An 18,788-nucleotide genomic window follows, 5' to 3' on the forward strand; every position below is an offset into this window, starting at 1 on the left:
CTAATTTTTGCCTCATAACTTTTGCACTGTCCACTTCCTGCTGTGACAAAACAAATTTCCCACGTGTGGGACTAATAAAGGTTATCTTATCTTATCTTATATTTACCGTGGAAAGTTACATGCAAGGTTCCTTTGTACAGAGATCGGTGTGACCTTTTCCACAAAGTCTATTTATAGCTTTTAGCAGTTTGAATCAGCAGCCAATGGACGTCAACTTACACCAGGAGGAAAAAACGAAAACAGCAGTAAAATAAAGAATGTGATCTTTTTATTAAATAAACAAAACAAAAACAATCACTATTTGACTCCAAAGAAGTTGATATTTCTGGATTTTTGACCTATTCTCTCTTTTTGCTGGTGTCACAAAATCAGAACAAAGTACTGTATGAGTAGCAGCAGAGTCTAATCTAGAGAGCCATGTGAAGCACATCTTAAGAGAAAAATCTGTAACAGGACACAGGGAATCAAAGACTTTGGGGAACACATCCACTAATCACCTTGACACCAATCTCAGATGATCCCTTCATCTCAAGGCAGCATTTTCAGTGAGAGCAACATTTCCAAGCGACTTCTTCCCAGAATCAGCTTTATGTGACTTTCTTACCTGGGTTATTGAGTGTGCATCAAGACAAAGACACTGGTGTAAATGTTTGTGAATCTTCAGTCATTTATTTTTTGGTTCTCATTTGTCACTATCCAATAACTGGCCCTATTAACAGCACGATACTTTATGCTGAAAAATGGCGTTAAAAGGAACTGAACACAAAAAAAAAATCTGCGTAACATATACACAGTTGAATTATACCGTTTAATTTTCACACAACCTCTTACATTGCAAACAAAACAATTCTTAAAGTAATTTTTGCACATACTTCATTTACAATAACATGGCAGTTCAAATATAATATTTAGTTTAATTTTACAAAATTATAAAATTTTACTGGACATATATACACAAATATACTGTAGGTATATACAAACATAGATAGAAAAACAGCTTTTGTCTATTTCTCTGGTTGGACAAGGACAAGAAATGGCAAGAGCTAGCCCTGCTAGCTGTTTGTATAGACACAACAGGCACTCACTCTCACACAAACACACGCTTGCACACAAAACTTGTTCGCCACAAGCATCTGTAGCTTTAGGCCTGGCAACAGTCTACTCACAGTCTAACACCTCAAAACTTTTCTGTTACAAATTTGACCAAACAGATTCAGAATTCAGGAACATCACCTTCCACTTTCAAACCGTCCAAGCTCCTCCTCCATTTCCACTGTGCTGTGGGCCAACATGGGGCACCTTGCTTAAAAGGCACTAGTTTATAAGCAGGCTCTCGTTCCAAACCTCAACTTTTCCATTTGCAAGCTGCTCTGCCACATGCTGGGATCCATCAGGAGAAGGACCTCACTTTGGGCTTTGTCCCTTTGCCACAAGTAGGGCAATAACATTAAGAGCATCTCGGGTGAAGAGGAGCAGGGCACTTTGGGTGAATTTAAAACGCTTTACTGTCCCTGAACAGGTCGATGCGCAGGGCCAGCTCCTTGAAAGAAGGGCGCAAACCAGGGTCTTTGTCCCAGCACTCCTCCATGATTTCATGTATCTAAAAAGAGTAGGACACGAACAATTAACAAATAAACAAACAAACAAACAAAAAGAAACTACTGGTAGTGATTTGATTGCTGATATGGAAACGGAGTCATAACAATCCTCAGAAGGATTTCTGTTGATTTTCCTGATGACTAACAACAAAACTCTTGAATGTCTAAACTATTCTCAATGGGCAACTTGTTGAAGCTCAAACTGAACTTAGAATGGGGAAAAAGATGATTTAAGTGACTGTGAATGTGGCACAGCTGTTGATGCCAGACAGGCTGGGATTGTCACACACCTGCAGAAATCACTGGTAGTCATCAGTGCTTCCCTCAGCCTCCTAGTAGGCACATCTATGAGATCAATTTCAAACTCCTATGCTGCTTTGTACTCAAGTTATAACATTCACATCCACAACCACAGTGTACCCATTAGGGCTGGGCTATATCATACCGTTCACGGTAATACCGGTGTAATTTTGGGCAACGATAGGAAAATGAAATATCGTGATAGAATATAGATAAAACGCGCATGCGCAGTGCCTATGTTTACATACGCACATGGCGGTGACGCAGAATGAGAAGAGCGAAAGTGGATTGTTGAATGAAACGGATGAACCAGAAGTGGTTTGTAAAAGTGCTGCAACTTCAGTGGTGTGGAACTGGTTTAGCTTTCGTCCGTCAGATACACAACAAAGCACTATTTTTGGTAGCGCATGCTAGCGGGTCGTCGTTATTACCGTGTTGTTTGGAAAATACGACAGTGCCCCTTATAATCCTGTGTGCCTTATGTATGAATTCTGGTTGTGTTTACTGACCTCGAAACGATTTTATGTACACGGCGCTCGAAAATCTGTCAAATGTTTTAGTACGACTTTGCTAAGCTACGAAGCCGCACCGCTTGATGGATTGTCGGAGCATTACGGCAGGAGCCTCGCGGAGTGATACGTACTGTGCTTCAACATAATATTACCGTATTGTGTGTGTGTATAACCTCTTTTTAAGTTTTGTGGATATTATACATGGTTATGCTGAGGATATGCCGGCCAGTTTCCACTGGAAATACCTTTTGGTTAGATTGTCAGCAAGGAATTTGCACTGTTACATTTTTATATAACTTTAATGCACATAAAAAACAGCTGCTTGTTTAAGTGAAAATACATTGATGGGGTTTTTTGCACTAATAAAGTTGTGGAGTTGTAAAGTATTTTGTCTAGTGTCAATTATATCGTCAGTTATATCCTTATCACAAATTTTCAAATGTATATCGTGATAAATATTTTTGGTCATATCGCCCTGCTCTAGTACCCATTTTGTAATAGTAGCTCAGAGCATGATAAGACCACGTTACAGAGTTCTAATGATGTCAAACTCATTCCCCTAACATGACTGTGAGTTTACTGTAAGAATTAGGCCAACCATGAAGGCAAAAGGGCATACAACCCAGTACTAGGCAGGGAGTACCTAATAGAGTGGCAGAGAAAAGCATGACTTCAATTTAAAGATACAATTGCTTGATGTGTAACTAAGCAACTACTTGGGAATAAAGCCGTCCAATCAGTTTGTCTATGTTCTGGTCGAAATTTGTTAGGGCTGATAACTTGACAAGAAAAACAAACAACCCCAAAACAAAAGAACAAACAGCAGAGCACGATGATACCTCTGTAGGACATCCCAGGGGTTGAGGCAGCCTGCTGCCTGATTTGAGGAGCTCAATGAGGTGATAGACAATCAGCTGTCCTTGCTTGTCATTCCCCATCATGGCCATGAAAACCTGAGCAGGAGGAGAGGAAAAAATGTTTCAAATAGCTTGGCTTTCACCATATGACTTAAGCTAAATAAAACTTAAGCTCTTGAGAAAGCGCAAGAATATCCTTACAGATAAAGCAAACTGAAATCTAATCTAAGACTAGGCATGACTGGAACCAGCCTCTCCTTTACAAAATATAAAGTCACTTAGTGAATCAACAAAGTATAACTAAAATATAAAAAATACACTTAAATGTCTAATAATTTTAATGATTAATTTTAATAAAATAATGCCCCCCCCCCCCCAAAAAAAAAAAAAGAATCCTATCTCGGGCTCTCTGGAAACAGACGCTCTACCTGGAAAGTGCATTTATGTGCACACCTCGACTCAGCGATGCTTCAGGTGAGGGAGGGAGAAACAAAAAGAATGTTGCTGCAAAGCTTTTAACTAAGACATGAAAAACTGGGAGCCAGTTCATTACACTGGCTCCCAGTACATTTTAGAATTCATTTTAAAATCTTGGCGCTGACTTATAAAGCTTTGAATTGTTCATTTTAAAATCTTGGCGCTGACTTATAAAGCTTTGAATTGTGATGCCCCTGCCTACATTTCTGATCTTTTAGAACCCCACGCTCCCTCTCGCAGCCTGAGATCATCTAATCAAAGGCTGTTGGTAGTCCCACGAACTCGTTTTAAGACCAGAGGTAATAGATCTTTTAGAGCAGTGGCCTCCAGGTTGTGGAATGCTCTCCCTCCATTATTACGTTGCCTTGATTGCATTTATTCTTTTAAAAAGCAGCTTAAGACTCATTTATTTAGATTGGCTTTTAATTAGATTTGTGCTGTATGTTTGATTATTGATGTATTTTATGTATTTCTGTTTTTATATTACTGTGAAGCACTTTGTGGTTTTTATCCTGTAAAAGGTGCTATATAAATAAATTGATTTGATTTGAAAAAGAGCCTCTTTTTTTCCTGGAGCAGTCAGAAAACCTTTCAGTTGTTGTCAGGGTTCAAATGTTATGATTTTTTGTTTTTTTTACAGAGTATGAATCACTGCATGATGTTAAAGGCATGCATTCTCCAAAAGACACATGCTGACAGGTCTGTGAAGACGTATTTGTTCAGTTGTTCAGTTGAAGGGGGTTCCTTCAAATTTATTTAGCATTTTTGTGTTTGAAGGGATTTCCTGGCTCACAATGAGCCTTTGGCGATGACTAAATGCTATTGTAAAAATGCTCTGTCTTAATAGATTAAAGGAATTAACTGAGTTCATTTTATTTCACTCAAGCTGGATATCAAAATAACCAAGTTTAGACAGTAATATACTCACTCACTACTCACTATCATAAACAAGCTAACTAGTTAACTCAATAACTGATGGATTAAAACTAACAGCATGTGTTCCAGTTTGTTTTATTTTGTTTGGGTTTTTTTGCTGTATAGGTGGAGAGAAAAAGACCTCTTGATGGGGTTAATTTTTGCATTTTTTAAACAAAATGTCTTCCAATCTGTTTCAGATTGTTGACGGGGCCACTATCAGCATACTCTTTCCCCCTTGGACACCTACTAGTAGTAACTCTTATATAGCTTACTAGGGCTTCACTTGGAATATATATTGGCATAAAAGAAAACAAACCTCCATGAATGATTATAAATTACTTTTAAACTAAAACTTTATTTAAACACAGATATAAACCTGAAACTCTGCCCTATGCATTTATGAAGGGGATTAAATATGATTGCTCTATTTTTCCAGGCATATGAAAACTCCTTGAAAACTAATGTTTAGTTTGGTCAGGTGTAAAATTAAAAAAAACAAAATACATATCTGATATGTGTGCGTTCTAAAGACCATCTTATGTATTGTGTTGTACCTGTTACTTCAAAACAGCAGACTAGCTCATTTCTGTTAGGTCTGAAAGAAAATCTGAATTCACAAAGATTTTGAGGCGATTTCCACACACTCCTTTTTCAACATGAGAACCTTTTTTAACCGATGTTCCTACAAGCTATGAAGTTAACCTGAAGGGTGTGACTCAAGGATTGTCCAGGTGTGAGTCAGGTCACAACACTACTCCACTATTAACTAGAATAAAAAAACCACTATGGTGCAATGCCCGAAAGACAAAAGGCAATACTGCCTGCTAAAAATGGAATGTTGATCTGTTTATTAGATGTCAGGGTGCAATGAGTGAATTTTGGTAATGCACACAGAGATGTGCTCTTAAAACTCTAAAGTTACTTTCTTTTTTCTTTCTATACACACATAAAAACTTGAAATGCACTGTAAGTATGATGTATTACTTACTGCAGGAGGACTACAGTTCTTGTCACTGTGGGTGAAGAGCTCATAAAGTACAACTCCAAAGCTCCAGACATCCGACGCCACAGAGAACTTGCTTTCAGTCAAAGACTCGGGGGCATACCTGTGAAGCAGCACACCAGGTCACCCGATTTCTCTGAAGTTAATTTATAAGGCTACACTAAACTAAAAATAGAGAAGAGGATCACAGTTAAATTCTAAAAAACAAACATATTCTGACCAGAATATGGGGCTCTCTCCAGGATCCTTCACCATGTAGTAGTCTTTGTCCTGAGGCAGGACTTTGGTGAGGCCGAAATCCCCGATTTTTACTCTGAGTTCGCTCTCCACTAGGATATTTCGTGTTGCCAAGTCTCTATGGATATACCGCTTACTTGATAGGTACTCCATACCCTATGTAAAGATGTAACAAAAACAAACAATTATATTTTATCACTAGTTTAACTGGTCAGAAAAACGAACAAACAAGGGACAAACTGGCCATGTCTGCAGTACCTTGCAGATCTGAGAAGTGTAATGGACAAGCTTCTGATGCTCGATTCGCTCTTGGTTTTTTATGAGGTAATCTCGCAGACTTCCAAAGGGAAGATATTCCATGATGAGACGGAGGTTTCGTCGACCTGAAGGAAGGAAAATTTCCAAAATACAAAATGCTCATCTGTAACCGAATTGTAGGAGGACATAATGAAGCCACACTGGGGGGAGGATACTAAGAAATATGTATGTAGAATTATTTTTTCCATTCCCACATAAGATAAAAAAGTAGAAAATGTTTGTACCATGCATTTAGTTAATGAAAATGTAAAACAGCCTGCTTACTTTGTTTCTGTAAGAGAAAAACAAAGCTACAGAGACGTTGATCAAAAGTACCTGCACTGTAGCAAACACCCTTGTACTTGACGATGTTCTCATGCTGAAGAGATTTTAGGATCTCGATCTCCCGCTCGAAGTCTCGCATGTGCTCTGCGGTGCTGTGCTGAAGTTTCTTCACGGCCACGACCTCTCCGGTGTTGTCCTGCAGTGGGTCATATCGACACATCTCCACACTGCCAAAGTTTCCCTTGAACAGAAGAACAAATAATTGAGCCGTCGTTGTTCATTCATAGTTTGATTTTTAATTGTACTGTATCCTTTTTGAATGCACATTTTGTTCAAAAATACCTCAACCTCCACATTTATCATACCTTGCCCAGCTGCTGTAAGAATATGAGGTGTCTCTCTTCAAACTGAGCTGGATCCTGATTGTCAAACCCACCAGATGCCCACGCAGAGCCCACTGTCCTATTTGGCAGGATGTCACTGTCCACGATCAACTCATAGTCTGGGAAGAAAGAAAGGAGAAAACTCTTGTGCCTGGATGGAAAAGACATTGGACTTGTCTGGCCTCCCCAGGCATGAATCATAGTTGAGGGATAATGGACACTTGTGAAATCTCTTTTTTTGTCACCAGGATCATGTAAAAACCAGCTGTGAAGTGGAGGGGTGAGTCTGACAGTGAAACTGCAGGCAGACCGACCCCAGGGTAAATCCTACGGATGACCAAGATTTAAAAAGAGACTTAATTTTGCATTCAATATGACCCACTTCTATGAAACCGGAAGTTTGTTTTATTTTTTGCATCCACAGCTATATCCATCTGGTGGCCTTCAGCTAGAATCCAGATTTAAGGCACTTCCACATTATTATTTTTTTCATGCTGTGACCCAGAAGATACTACATTCATGTTTCTGGTTATGTTTTTACAACTTCAGTTTAGTTTTTGAGGCGTCTACCAACCTGGTGTGAAGAGGCTGTGGAGGTCACGGATAACGGCACGAAACGTAGGCCTGAATGTGGGCTCATAGTCCATGCAGCTAGAAATCAGATTAGCCAGTTCAGTCCACTTTGGTGCAGGAAGCTGGTGGTGATCCATGTAAAACAGGGTTTTCTGGGACAGAACATTGGGGATTAATGCCGGTGTGCAAATGCAGATGGAGTGACTTAAAGCAACTCTTCAATTAGCATGCATTTATATGGAAACAATATATATATATATGAATATATGTTTTACATGTTGCCACTCAGCTTTACCTTGGAGTTGTCTAGTGTTGCTAAAGGTTTATCACCACCACTGCAGATTTCCCACAGTGTAGTGCCAAAACTCCACTTGTCAGCAGCCAGACTCAGTTTGGCAGGGTCCTCAATACATTCAGGGGGCACCCAAGGGATCCTCTCAATGAGAACTGATTACAGACAAAAACATTTGACCTTCCACTTTTAGCTCTTCACTTACCAAATGCTTGCAGAACAAGACAGCAAATAACTCATTTTAGCTCTGTTTTTGGAACAAAAAAGTAATAAAGATCACTGCAGTTACATTAACATATTAACTAGCTATCTACTCCCCCTGCTGATCTTCGGCACAACGGACAAACTCACTTTCTTTGGGCAGGACAGTGATGCTGATACCAGGATCACTTAGTTTGATGAAAGGTGGGTTCCCAGCCCTCCGATCCTCTTCTCTGATCAGGAGAACATTTTTTGCACACACATTCCCATGAACAAGATGTTTTTCTTCCTACAGGAACAGAAAAGAGAAGCTATCACACTTTCTTATTAACAAAACACTTCCTATGTTCTTACATTTATTTTTATAATGTACTTTAGTTTTAAAGTTTCACTTCTTTTTTAAAAAAATGTTTTCAGTACTAAACAGCTGTAAGCAACAAAGAAATCTATATTTATCAATATTTTAGCAATGACATGACCTAAAATGAAGCGGCACATATTTTCATACCAGGAAGTTCATGGCCCAGGCCAGCTGCTTCGCCACTTCAAGCTTCCACAGAAGGTTAATCGAGTTCTTGTTTTTCTTCAAGTAGGTGTCCAGTGAGCCGAATTTCACATACTCCTGAACCATGATGTCTGGAAAGAAGTTTTTAAAAAAAAAAAATACAATGACTTAAAGATGTGGAAATTATGGTTTGTACAGTACAGCGATTTATAGATTTATTACAAAAACCAAATTCAGGAACTGAATGTTTCTAACAGAATCTCAGATGGGCTACAGCTCGGTTTTACATTACAATCAGTTTAGATACATGTTTTTAATATATACCCACTGAGTATATATAAAGAGTGGCTGTCACTTATCAGTCAGTGTGTCCTCGTCTTAAAGCCTCAATCTTTTTTCCAGTCGTCATCTTAACATAACAAGTAAACAGATCTGGTTTAAAAACTCAGCGACATTGCAGTCATACGGCAGCGGCTTGTTAACATTTTCTAAACGACCATCATTTAGAAAATGACCATCATGCTGTACTCAGAAACAGCTGGCGATTGACACCATAAAGCCACTGGTCAAGTGTTTAATGATGTCATAGCTTATGAAAGCTATGAGGGTAGCTTTCCTTTAGGCCAAAGTCCAACCAGGTCCAAATGTACTCCCCACAAACACTTTCACTTAAAACCTTCACAGTGGACTTCTGGCTGTTAAATAAACATGTTGACTCTTGAAGATTTACACAACCAACAAAACCTTAGTTTACATTGAAATATTTACTGATTTCTTAGCTCAGCAAAAAACTGGGTTTTGGCATTAAAAAGTTCTGTATTAGTATTACTAGTACTACTAATCAGTACTTGGTTGTAAGTACTAATTAGTATTAACGTTAAAGTCGAGCGACAAGATCATGTGTAAGATGTGGGAATTTTGGCGACTGACCCCGTTGCATATGGATTTCTGGGACTACCTTTCTCAAGGATGTATGAACAACCAAGTTCAGCCGGTCAAGATTGTGGTAAAGCATGGTGCATAGTTGGCACATTAGGCTTAATGACATGGCTCAAATTGTTTGCCAAATAAATAGGTACTGAGACAACTTACTCTCTTCACCACAGACACAAACGCCGTAGTTTAGAATAAGGTGTACGTGAGACAACTGGCTCATCATGCTGGCGGCTTCAAAGAACGACTGCAGGACAAGAAAAAAAACAGAAAATATATATTTGTTTGCTGATGGAAAAAATACCCCCAAACAAAACTATATTACGTCAGTGTTTTAGCTATATTTGTCTAACAAAACCTAAGATCAGCTCCAATATTACTCCAAGAATACCTCCTACTCTAAGGCTGTGCAATGAATAATCAAATTAAATTTAGGGCTTCCAATGATTATGAAACCAGGATGATTGAGATAAAATTCATTTTTGCGGATCCTGTTATGCAATGGTGATCTTGTTTTATCTTGTTTTTTTGTCTTTCCTTTACAATGATGCACTTCTGCCCCTTTCTAAAAAAAACCCCAACCCCCCCCCAAAAAAAAAAAAGTGACTCAAGGCAACAAAATAAAATTAAAAATAGATACCCTCTCCAGCAAACAGTCACAAAAATAGAGCCAAATGATGCTTTTATAAAGCAGGAAAAGCTTATGAAAAGAAGTCACATGGCTCCTGCTTGAAATTTCCACCGTTAAAGAATTCCTTAAAATATGCCAGTAAAGGGAATCAAGAGCGGTGGTGTAAAGTTCCAGTGTTTAGGCTGATGATCTAAAGCACACCACAAAATGAATTCAACTAACTACCAGTACTAGTCAAAGCCTTTGTTATGCCCCCCGACGTAAATATAATAGAAAATCTGGGCAATCACACAAATGTACAAAAATCAACGCCTCTGTAAGCAAAACATGCACAAAAGCCACAGACCTCAGAGAAGTTCCTGTGGGCCTGGTCCAGCACTTTCATGACTACTTCCGTTTGGTGCTCTCCATAGTCTCTCAGCTCCTTTCGAACCCCTTTAAAGATCTTCGTAAAAGTCCCTTGACCGAGACTCTCCATCTAAGACAAAGATCATCATTGTATAAAAACTCATAACACCAGCACATTTAACTTATTGGTGAAAATATGGAGGGTATCCTATAAAGGTATAGCAATTCAATACTATAACATAATAATGCTGAACATTAGAAACATTCATGTAAAGAATGACTGGATAAATGAGGGCATACAGACATATTAAACGCTCTGAACATGTAAACTAAGCTTACAAATTCCAGATCTTCTTTCCTGATCTTGTGAAACACCATTTGACTGATGTTGTGTCGATGTAGTGATGGGGACAGTGGCACTTCTGAACCTTTGTTGCTCCTGCACACGAGGAGGCACGACTTTTCTGTTATTGGAAAGAAAAGAAAACATACTTTCAAGTTTTACTCGTTGGCACAGCCTCTACCTTAACCAAATCTCACAGTTTCTCCATTAATATTGAAAATTCCCCCTTCCTTCCACGCAGGTAAAGAGTTTGGGTGTTATACTTGACAGTACTCTCTCATTTCAGTCTCACATTAATTACATAACCCGGTCTGCATACTTTCACTTACGTTTTAGGTGTATTCATAACCTTGCCCCTCCTTATCTCTATGATCTGCTTCATATTACCACAGTTTCCCACCTCTCAGATCTTCATCTGCCACTCAACTTGTTGTTCCTTCTGCTCGCCTTATCACTATGGGGCACAGAGCTTTCAGTCGCTCTGCTCCTCGGCTGTGGAACTCCCCTCCTTTAGCCTTAAGAAATATAGATTCCCTTCCCTTATTCAAGTCACAACTCAAAACTTACTTGTTTAAACTGGTTTACTCGCTTTAATACAGATTTTACTTGCTGTCAAATCGTGTTTGGTTTTTTTGTTGTTGTTTTTTAAAAAATTTTGTTTGTGGTTGTATTTTGCTTTTTTTTGGTATTTTAATTCATTAGAATCTATTTTAATCTACTGTTTTATTTACGTCTTTTTCTCTTTGTAAGGTGACCTTGGGTTTTAGAAAGGCACCCTCAAATAAAATGTATTATTATTAAGAAACTATTTACTAAGTATCCTGCAATAAAATGTAACAATCCAACTGAGAGAGAAGCACGGGAACTGATGACAAAGACTCGAGAAGTTCCATGCTGTGTTTCTTCATCAGTTTCTGGGAAAAAGACTTGTGGTAGAATTATGAAAGCAGACAAAGACCGAGGCACCTTTGAGTCATCCTGCCTGGTAGTTTGTGTTTCGTGCATTTTTCTTCTGTAGTATTAGTGATTAGCCAATCATAAGATTGCTAGAAAATCAAATTTAGTACTTTTGTGACCTTTACAGAATAAAGAACACACAAAACCTCATTTACAGCTTTTCAAAATGCATGGCAAATGTGACATGGACATTTCATTTGGTACTCCACAAAAACATACAACAGAATAGTTTACATGGGGAAGTTGTTTTCAACTGTATTACATTAAATATAAAGTTTTGGGTTTTTGCACACAACTAATGACAAATACAGAAGCAAAAGCTAAGACTATGAAATCAAGATTTACAGCCTAGACACCAGCAACCTCGTGGAAACTTGTAGTCACTAGGGAAAAAAAAAAGTGTCCTCCCCAACCAGTTTACAAGCGGTGAAGTCAGTCAGAAAGTGGGTGCTGCATCAAAAACCTCATTGTGCTTGCTTTGGTGTCAGCAGATTCCCATGATCACCTCTAGTTTGTGTGGACTGTGATATCTCTGCAAACACTTGCCATTTAAACTCCGAACAGTACTAAAAACACAAGCAGTGCAACATAAACTGGAAATGAAAAACAGTCACCTTTGATAGTTAATGTTGTACCTGTGCTGCAACGAGCACACCTCAAACAGTGCAACTTTTACTTTTTACCGAATACACAATATAGTGTACGCTACTGACGTGTAACACAGACGAGCCAAAGATTGTTTTCTTTACATACTTTTTTTTTTTTTATGTATACATTTTAAGTATACATACTTAAAATAAGTATAACACTTGAATGTTTCTTTTGAATCCTTTGTCTTAACTTGTAACAAGCCAATATAATGTCTTGATTCATGCTCAACCGGCCAGCTAAATAAATCCCAGAACGTTGATTCTGTTCATCTGAAAGTTGCATTTTAAGTGGGAGAAACACTCCACCAAGTCACAAAATAGAATCTACTAATGACAAACTATACAGTTTCACACACACTACCAAGGCTAGTTGTGTACTGAATTGAAAAAACAAAACAAAACAAATGTCATCAATGATCACAGGCACCAGCCTGACCATCCCTGCCCAATACATTTGTTAAATTTATTTAAATTTCCATTGGTTAGAAAGAACTAATGTGTTAACTTATAAACGAATGCGAAGAGATAGAGTCTTTATCCTTTCAGGATACAGTACATTTTCCATTCATCACAATTTGTGGAGTTTACAGACTCCACAAAATCCTTCTGATGCAATATCTACCATCTGTGCTCTGCTAACATGCACCTAAATTGGAAAAATCCAGATTCTGTTAGTTTTACCTTTGGATTTAGGAGGGCAGCACTTGCTGAATTGGAAAATGATGCTGTCTGAGCGCACCGTTTCCTTCTGGTAGCAGCTGAGCAGTTCTTGCAGACTGCTGAAGTTTCTTTTGGTTCCACTGAGGTTGAACTCTCCACTTGCAGACCTGGTGATCTGGCAGTGCTTGTGTTCTATAGCATCATACACCTGGCAAACGCAAAGAGGACACCAAATTAACCATTTTAATGATGAATTTAATGTAAACCTAGAATCCTTTAATCATGAAAGACATCACAATAATACAATACAATACCAGAAAGAATTAGTAGGTATTAATAAACACATACTGGTGCATTTCAACAACAAATGTGATAACATGACAAAAGTTAATCTAAAAGATAAATATAGAATGTATGAAAGTTACTTACCTAGAAACTAAAAATCTAGCCAGCCAATTTGCCAGACCAAACCCACTCATGGACTCTTATGTCACATTTGGGCAATACACACAAACAAACAAACAAAAAAATGAAATGAAAGACCACAACTGAGTGTCACCTACCTCAACGGGGAAAGTCAAAAAGTATTTGTTGAAATCTTTCGGGCTACATCTCAAAATGTACAGTCCCCGTTTGTTTCCAGACTTCTGAAGCCAATTAACTGCAAACTCCATTCTACAAGAAAAACAACAAAATAAAATTGATGGAGGAAAATGCAGTATTACCAGTTAGAAAGCCTTTATTGACATCACATTTGGGATACAATACAAGTGGGATATATAAACACCAACTGCCAAAGGAATCTGTCTACATTTTGGCCACATTACTAAACATTAAATAGGAACACAGTAGTATAAACATTTTAAATACCCATATTTATTTATGAGTGTAAAACACCTAAGTGTTTGTTTTAGTTTAGTCTAACCTAAAACAAACACTTCCAATAAAAGCATAATGCAGGCTCAAATTGCAGAAATAATCATATTTAAAGATCTAAGAAATTATCTCACACTCTCTTTCACACACACGCAAATATACAGCTATTACCATTTGCTGTTAAACTGACAGTTTAGCATCAGCCAAAAACCTGCGATGTCGGAAAATTTAAAAAAAAAAGATGACAAAAATATCAATATTCATGAAATTGTCCATCCATCTGTTATAGTCTCACACACACACACACACACACACACACACACACACACACACACGTTTGTCTCTGTCTTTCTCACTAACAGCATAATGTAAATCTAGACTGGGAAACAGTTTTGCTAATGTGCAAGTGTTAAACTTACACATGCTCAGTGTTGCATATGCTCTGAGTTTAATGACCGACTCTGAAACATTGTAGACTGGTGAAAGTGGTAATGTTTAAAGATTATACATGTAAAGAATTAACTGAGAAAACACTTGTTGAGCTGAAAGGAGAGGAGCGGTTTTTGTAGAAACAAAGAATAATATATAGGTTTGCCTTTTTGTTTTAGAGACTGGCTGTTCTGTCAGTCTGATTTAAAAAGTAAACTGACAAGGACAGTTCCCCATAAGATGATATTAAGTGGTTTTACTTCTTTGATCACCCATATCTACAAAATACAGTACTGTGCAAAAATCTTGCAGCCACCCCTTATTTCTGAATATTGTGTTTCTAAGGAGCCAGACTTTCTTGTAGATTTTGAAAATGGTCTCCAAGATTCTGAAAGTGTTTCAAAGATTTCTTTGAACATTGGCTGCTTTTTCACTCATTGACAGTGTTGTCTTTGTATCTAACAATTTCAGAGGATTGTTTTTTTTGTTTGTTAGGCCACTTAACACTGACCTATGAATCACTCAAACAAAAAGGCCAGTAACACAAGGGGTAAACCACTATTCTGCTCACACATAGAGGACAACTCAGAAAATAACCACTTTTTAATTGAATCATTAGGCACTTTCTTTCGAGCAGCCTGTGGTGTGAAGTGTATCATTAAAACTTTTGAAGAACTTCAAAACCTTGCTTTAAAGAATTTTGAGGTCTTACAGCCTTGACTTAAACATAAATAAATAATCTTATTAAATACACACACACAGTCCCCACTGCTGCATAGGCCTAAAAGTCCTCAGTGAGATCATTAACATTAACTCACTCAGGATATAGTCTACGAAGTGGTTTAAACGTCAGCCACCTCCTCTGCATGGATGACATCAAGCTGTATGCCAAGAGCAAACAAGACATCAATTCATTGATCAACACCACTAGGATCTACAGCAACATTTGAATGCCATTCAGGCTGAAGAAGTGTAGTCGCATCAATCGCCAAATATGTGCAAAGGTTTAAAGCAAGTCTTGAGGATGAACGGGAAGAACAAGATCTAGGCAATCAATACCTACGCCCAGCTGGTGATCAGATACCCTGCTTGGATAATAAGCTGGGCAAAGTAGAAGATGGAAGCCACTGACATCAAGACAAGAAAGCTTGTTACTATTCATGGAAGGTTTCCTGCATGCAGGGAAGGTGGGCGAGGAACAGTGAGTGTCAGAACCACGATCAAGCATGAAATAGCAAACATCCATGAGTTCATCTGGAAGATGGCTACAACTGCTCACATGCTTAGTGAATACCTCAGGCAGCAGAAACCCAAGCAAGAACAGAAAACATCATGGAAAGAGAGAACCCTACACAGCATGTATCACCGCCAGATGGAAGTGGAAGCTGATATCTACTAATGGATGGACAAAGCTGACTGAAAGACTACATAAAGGCACTAATCGTGGCAGCACAGCAATTAGACCTGATCACAAGATCCATAGTCTGCTGCACCAAGTTGCAAGATGCTAGCAGGCAGGGCATACAGGAAAATTGGAGCAGAGTATGGCCTGGAAGTCCCAACGTCAAAATAGGGTGGTTGAAAATAACCGAACTAAGATCCTGTGGGAATTCCAGATAGAGACAGACAAACTGGTGATGACTAACCAACTGGACAAGCAGAGGAACAAGGCCATAGTGATAGATGTAGCTATATCCCTACATCTAGATCCCAGGAAAACTTCAGAGATCTCTGTCCAGAAGAGCGCGATCCTAGGAACAACAAAGACACTGCACAGGACCTTCAAGCTCCAAAGCCTCTAGTAGAGGACCCAAGCTTGAAGGATAAAGACTGCCCACAAGGCAAGTGGGAAATTTTATTCACCTATATAAATGAATAAAACATCAAATACATCATGTTTTACATCATTCAAGCTGGATTTTTTTTAAGGGGGAAGTTCTTACACATGTCGATGTTACAATATAATATTTTACATACGTGATTGGACCGTGGCAATGAGAAGATATGGCCTCAACCAGCCTAGGGGGAGCCACTTCTTTACAAAGGTAATGATGTGCATCTGTGGTCAGTCGATAGTAGCCATCAACGAGGGACACAAAAGAGAGGGCTTCAAGCAGGCTGGGGAATTCCAGTTCCTAAAATATCAAGAAAAATGTAACAGACCACATCGTTGATTTGTGTCACACAAACCAACAAAGAAATGTGAATTTATCGGTATATTAAAAGGCATGAGTAGACACTTAGGTGATGGCTGTGGTGAGAGTCTACAAAGAAATAGATTTATAAGATGAAATTACCAGATTCTTGCCATCTTGCTTGTTAATGGTAACCACCCGACTCTCTGCAGTGCCGTCTTTGTTGGCCTGTTTGATGCTGATGTTGGTGACATCAGGGAAATCACACAAGGTCTGTAGTTCCTGGCAAAACAGTGTAACATAGGAACTTAAAAGAAACAATTACTACAATAACAATTCAATGCTGCATTAAGGCCCTTTTACAAAGAAAGCAGCATGTGCTGCACTGACTGATACTTAGGTGGAGTTGATAGTTTAAATCTGTTTTCTCAGAATCTAAACACTTGTTTGTTACCTCAAGGACTATCAAAAAAGATGTTCCAGTGAAACGTCAGTTTCTTTATCTTCCAAAATATACACTAACACAGTAGTACTCATTGTACCAACCTGTTCCGAGTCCTTACTCAACTCCCGACACCACTGTATGCCAGTATCTGCTGCCACCAGGATGATGTGCTGGACGCCTGATGGCTCCTTGACCTGGAAGGTCTCTGTATAGAAGGACTTCTCCAGAGACTCCATGCTGATGAGGTACTTAAGCTTAAGGTCACGAACTGTAGTCCGACACTGGCTAAACTGCTGGATAAAGCGCTTGAAGCGGAAGCGGATGCGTTTACGTGTCAAGAAGTTGCAGTCCTGGATCTGAGCTCGCATGTCCTTTGGCAAGAAGGACTTGTAGCTAAAAGAGATTCAGTAAATTCTCATGTCAGCGTGATATGCCAAGTATCATGAATCCTTTAAATGTCTCACAAAAAAAAAAAAGCTCTGCACTTCCACATATTTTGTACAAATAAAGCAACACAAATTTAAAGAGTTGTTCTTTGATGTTTCAAGTTCAAATACACTAAATGGACAAAGGTTTTGGCCAACACCACATAATATTATGACCACAAAATGTTCACTTGATCAAGCATCTAGCCATTCAGTCTGCCTTTACAAACATTTGTAATCAAATAGATGGTTCTAAAGAGTTCGCTGATTTCCCATTTGGTACTTTACTAGGATGTCACCATCACAATAAGTTTGTTCTTAAACATTCCATAATCAACCTTATGTAAAATTATTGCAAAGTGGAAGCATTCAGAAATCATGACAACTCAGTCACAATGTGGCAGACAGCATAAAGTTATAGAGTGAGGTCAGTGAGTGCTGAGGTGCTGTAAAAGTCACAGATTCTCTGCTGACTCCATAAATGCAGAGTTCCAAACCTCAGCAAAAACTCTGCGCCAGGAGCTTCATGGTATGGACTTTCATAGCTGAGTAGCTCCTGTATGTTTAACCTCCTAAGACCCGAAGTCTTCCATGACATGCATTTTTAATTTCTGTTTGATATTTGGGCATATTGGGGCCCGATGAATGTAAAAACAAAGAATTACCAGTTGTTGGTTTTGTTTTTTTTTTACCTTATTTTTGTTTTTAAGAAAAATAAGAGCCACATATGAGGATATTCGTTTAAAATTTCGATAGAACAGTAGCAGTATAATTTCCTCATAAGTGGATATCAGGCCCCTGTAGAGCAAAATTGAGTATTTTGGTCTAAATAACCCAAAATGTGTGGTCCACATATGTGAACACCAGGTCCTAGGAGGTTAAGTCTATAGGTGCCTCAGTAATTATGTTCACCTGGTGCAAATTTGCCAAATTCCTTTCACAGCTGTTTTTGTTAAGGCAAGTCAGCATTATTGATGCACAACATGAGTGAAATCAATTAGTAGCAGTGAAACAGATAAAACCCATAAAAGCAACTCTAAGTACCTTATAGAGTGATATATATCAAGAGGCGACAGCTGCTTTTCTTTGGCTGATCTTGTCATGTCAAGTACAGCCAAACCAAGGCACTCTTCTTGTGTCTCATGGGAGTTGGAAAACTTCACCAAGCCATTCAGATAGTCATTCCTCCACTGCGATGAGAGAAAAATACCAATCATTGTTAGTTGTATCTGCTAACGTTCAGGTGAGTGTACTGCTGTCTGTCCATATTTTCAAGTCTACCGTAACTCAACTTAAGTAATTTCTGTATACCAAGTGTAGGGCTGTTCGATAGAACAATATAAAAACAGTCTATCGTTTCATTTTACGCTATCGTTTGTTTCGTGGTGTCGCAAAATAAACTGCTTATGGCAATATTTGTTTTATCGTTTTGGCACTTGGTCACTGTAGTGGCTATATTAATTTCTTAAAGTTCTCTCTCTCTCTTATATTTAATATAACCACACTATGGACAGACAA

At 38.5% G+C, this 18,788-nt stretch overlaps 1 protein-coding gene across 3 annotated transcripts in view; it reads right to left on the reverse strand.

Annotated features, from left to right (window-relative positions):
• Window positions 1-647: 647 nt before the first annotated feature.
• jak2b (Janus kinase 2b) overlaps window positions 648-18,788 on the reverse strand; it is a 28,659-nt gene continuing 10,518 nt past the window's right edge. For all 3 annotated transcript variants that reach the window (XM_013912171.1, XM_005738125.1, XM_013912170.1), the window contains 20 exons: window positions 18,315-18,460; window positions 16,947-17,238; window positions 16,563-16,682; window positions 16,243-16,400; window positions 13,524-13,635; window positions 12,982-13,168; window positions 10,690-10,814; window positions 10,349-10,480; window positions 9,531-9,618; window positions 8,442-8,569; window positions 8,084-8,222; window positions 7,736-7,887; window positions 7,442-7,592; window positions 6,850-6,986; window positions 6,536-6,725; window positions 6,161-6,285; window positions 5,886-6,058; window positions 5,651-5,768; window positions 3,250-3,363; window positions 648-1,600 (listed from right to left, as the gene is read on the reverse strand). In XM_013912171.1, the coding sequence (XP_013767625.1) occupies window positions 1,493-1,600; window positions 3,250-3,363; window positions 5,651-5,768; window positions 5,886-6,058; window positions 6,161-6,285; window positions 6,536-6,725; window positions 6,850-6,986; window positions 7,442-7,592; window positions 7,736-7,887; window positions 8,084-8,222; window positions 8,442-8,569; window positions 9,531-9,618; window positions 10,349-10,480; window positions 10,690-10,814; window positions 12,982-13,168; window positions 13,524-13,635; window positions 16,243-16,400; window positions 16,563-16,682; window positions 16,947-17,238; window positions 18,315-18,460 (2,895 nt within the window). In that variant the 3' untranslated portion in view covers window positions 648-1,492. The remainder of the gene's footprint in view (window positions 1,601-3,249; window positions 3,364-5,650; window positions 5,769-5,885; window positions 6,059-6,160; window positions 6,286-6,535; window positions 6,726-6,849; window positions 6,987-7,441; window positions 7,593-7,735; window positions 7,888-8,083; window positions 8,223-8,441; window positions 8,570-9,530; window positions 9,619-10,348; window positions 10,481-10,689; window positions 10,815-12,981; window positions 13,169-13,523; window positions 13,636-16,242; window positions 16,401-16,562; window positions 16,683-16,946; window positions 17,239-18,314; window positions 18,461-18,788) is intronic.

Source organism: Pundamilia nyererei, unplaced genomic scaffold, assembly GCF_000239375.1.
Source record: "Pundamilia nyererei isolate P.nyererei 1_Seehausen unplaced genomic scaffold, PunNye1.0 scaffold00082, whole genome shotgun sequence".
Lineage (NCBI taxonomy): Eukaryota > Metazoa > Chordata > Actinopteri > Cichliformes > Cichlidae > Pundamilia > Pundamilia nyererei.